This window comes from Poecilia formosa, unplaced genomic scaffold (assembly GCF_000485575.1).
Source record: "Poecilia formosa unplaced genomic scaffold, Poecilia_formosa-5.1.2 Scaffold20, whole genome shotgun sequence".
NCBI lineage: Eukaryota > Metazoa > Chordata > Actinopteri > Cyprinodontiformes > Poeciliidae > Poecilia > Poecilia formosa.
In genome coordinates, this window is record NW_006799959.1 from 301388 (window position 1) to 304980 (window position 3593).

The window sequence follows — 3593 nt, forward strand, 5'->3', positions numbered from 1 at the left end:
TCAAGTTGAAAACACTTCTGGGCAAAAATGTATGAGACATTTATCAATTATTTACTCAAGTATTAAACTATAAAACATTTTCCAGGAGGAAGGAGGAAATCATTTTAGATCCAAAACATACAGCTTTCTGTTTTATATTATTTGGAGTCAATTAGTTTTCGGCCTGGGTCATATAACTGCAAAAATAAAAGCACACATCTTAAAGAGCCTCAAAAAACAAATATTAAAAAAAAAGATCTTTATTGAACATTTATTTAATCAGATAAAAAAACTAATTGAGATCAAGACTTCAAGAGGCCAAGAAAGGCAGCAGCACACATCATGATAGACAAGACAAGTAAATCAAAATAACAAAAATGGAAGTACATAAATGCCAACAACTTGACATTGCAGTTGTGTCAATGTTCATTTAAAAATAGTGAAAATGTAATATTTAAAACACAGGCACTGTGTGAATGGTTTTTAAAAATTTGCTAATTTACTTTCAAAATGTCAAATTGTGCCATTTTAAAGGTTGAGACTATGTCTACTGCCATTACTACTCACTGCTGCAGGTAAGATACTGACTACTGAGAGCTACTCCACACATCCCCACTCAAAAAAGTTTTGGGAAAGTGAAATCAGAAATGGATTTTAAATTTTACTTTTAGAACAAGATGATTGAAACTTTGCAGTTAGTCAGAGACATAGTGACGTCCCTATCAGAGACGGTGCTGCTGCTCTTCCTCCTCCTCCTCCTCCTCCTCCTTGGTCCCTCCGTGTTGGGGCTCGGTGAGAGGGCAGAGTCACGTCACACAGGGCTGGTCTGAAGGCTTATTAGCCCGGGGAACCGAGCTCCAGGCTGCCTCACTCTGCAGCTCTGTGCGCCAGCGGCGGAGGGCTGTCCGGCAAACTTCGCCCAAACTTTCTGGAAACTCAGTGAAGAGAACAGAAACGCTCTGACAAAGTGTCGCAACCCGCCTCACTCCTGACTCAATCAAACTGCAGCTACTTCCCCCCTTTAATAATCAGAGCCTGCGCTTCTGACACGTTTTGAATGAACCTCCTCACGTTTGCGTAGAGACTTTCTTTTATTTTTCGCTGCTGCGCTTTTTAATTTGAGCTTCAGGTTGAGATAAAGCTCCTCTCGTGATGGCTGTGTTATCTCTAGCTTTTCTGCTTGTTGGATTTGTTTTGACTTCAGCTGACGAGGTAAGTGTCTGCACATGCTCAGTTCACTGACAGACTGCTTGATTTTTGTTAATTCATTCACTTATTTCGCTTTTCCGAGCCGTTTATTATGAACTGAATGCAGCTGGAAAGCAGAGAGAAGTGGGGCAGCAGCTTCTAAAAGTTTCCCATCGCCTCTGTAAACACGCACACTGCTTCCTCTGTGCACTGCGTGTTGACACTGCACCACGCGTGGGTTCAGCCTGTCACACATACGGGCTGAAACTTACAAACATGTTTCTGTTTGAGGCTTTAGCTCCAGTAAACCAAGAGAACCAGGCCTGCCCGAGGCAGAGCGAACTTTGCGACCGCTCGGTGGCCTTTAGCTCCCCAAAAGAAGTGAATGGGCACCTGACATGTTGGAAAATGCGCAGTCAGGTTTTAGAAAGGGCTACTAGGGCAGTAGCCCAGGGCGTCAACTTTGGGGGGTGTCCCAAATGTTTGTTTTCTGTTTTGTACTTAATATAAAGCTCATAGAATCATGTGAGTTGCATTATTGTTGGGATTTTTAATGAACACAAACAATATTCAAGTATTTGAAAAAGGTATAGGGCACCAAAACTGGCTCCAGTCCACATCCTTGTAAATCCGGTCCTGATTGTACTCTAGCAGAAACTGTAATATGTTGGGAGAGTCAAACTTTAAAGCTTATTTAATAATTTATTTTTTCTGTATTGATAATGAACTTCATTTAAAAACGGACAATGTAAACTCAAACATAAATGTCACCATTTGATGCCAGATTGCAGCGAAATTACACCTGCGGTTTCTGGACAAGTAATAAAAATGGATATACAATAAGACCGAAAATATAATACTGTAAGTTGCTTTCTAATCACAATAAACAGATATTTAACAGATTTATGCAACGGATATTTACCACACCTGCTTATGAGTAACTCGGTAGTTAACCAAATCCGAGAATCATGTAAAAAAGCACAAAGCAGCTAAAAGTTTCAGAAGAAATGTGAGGTTACAATCTCTGAATCAATCTGTCAGACAATGAAGTTTATCTGTTTGGCAGCACATCGGCTCAAAGTGCTTCAATCCTGAAAAAACATCAGAAACGCATCATAAAGTCAACAGTTGTGACAACCAATAACAGAAATCACATTTTGTCAAATGTCATCAAAATCATCAACACACATAAAGTTCATTCCTTACATGAACAGGTTTTACAAGTCGACCAAACATTCAGTAATAATTATTTCCTCCATGTTTTCATTGACAATAAACAGGTGTGATTTTTGATGGATCTAATTTCTGCTCCATTTCTGTCCAGCATTGATGCTCTATTGTTGGCAGGTTTCCAAACTAATTAGACAGATGATATATTTAAGTAAAATAAATAAAACCGATTCTTACTCAATAAACTTTATGTTCAAGAACAGAAACTGGTCTGACTGTCGACTGCCTGCTGGAGCGAATGGTAGAAACTGTAACATGACCCGTGTTGTCTTTAAAATCTAATAGTTTATTAACTGTAAGGCAGAAAGTTTTTATTTGGTGAGCAGAAACATCTGCGTTTATCTCCACTGATCTCACCTGAGCTTCCTGGAAAGATGATCTTTTTAGCACAACTCCTCAGTTTTAGCAGGAAAGTTGCTGAATTGGCAACAGTGGAGTGTAAATATGCAGACATGACCTGGTTTGGCTGGACGATAAATTGTTCCAGAAATTATTGTGATAAATGATAATATTGCTGTTTTGAGACCATTTTCAGGTAATGTAATGGTAATGGCATAAAAGTACAAGAACATATTCTCACAGATCAATAAACTTTAAATTCTAATGAACATTTAACACTGGAACTGGAAGACATTTTAAATATGCAAAATAAAAACAAATAAAATGAATTATAAACAGACTAAATGATTCCTCATAAAAGGAAGAAGTTGAGACCAAAACATCAGCCTGAAGACTTTTATCATCCAGTTTGTTTTCATTTATCATGCAGTTTATTTATTTATTCTATCTGCATTTTAATAGTCCCAGCAGAACATTAAAAACTGCCGAAGCAGCAGAATAAATTTACTTCTAGATCCCAAAGTGAATTAAACCCACTGTTTACATAAAGAGCTAAGTTCACAGTGGGACTTTGAATCAAAGAACCTGTTTTAAAATGAGCATTTTGTGTTTCCTTGATGCTTTTTCACATTTGTTCTTGTGTCTCCTGCAGGCTGGTGAATCACACCGGGAAGGTAAGACCTGCTTCTTCACTTCCCTCCATGTTATCATTAATTCAGTCCAAACTCCAGTTCCAGGTTTTCTCCTCCAAACTGCTGACAAGTTCAGGAGGAGAACAGCAGCCTGATCAAAGAGGGAGGAGAGTTTTTCTGTTGAGCAGTTCTGTAACACACACACACACACACACACACACACAC

General features: G+C 38.6%; 1 protein-coding gene across 5 annotated transcripts in view; it reads left to right on the forward strand.

Annotated features, from left to right (window-relative positions):
• Positions 1-737: 737 nt before the first annotated feature.
• Positions 738-3593, forward strand: part of adamts3 (ADAM metallopeptidase with thrombospondin type 1 motif, 3) — a 144937-nt gene continuing 142081 nt past the window's right edge. For 2 of the 5 annotated variants that reach the window (XM_016669126.1, XM_016669128.1), the window contains exons 1-2: positions 738-1191; positions 3389-3410. In XM_016669126.1, the coding sequence (XP_016524612.1) occupies positions 1132-1191; positions 3389-3410 (82 nt within the window). In that variant the 5' untranslated portion in view covers positions 738-1131. The remainder of the gene's footprint in view (positions 1192-3388; positions 3411-3593) is intronic. The other 3 variants (XM_016669127.1, XM_016669129.1, XM_007547347.2) reach the window with 2 other exon arrangements.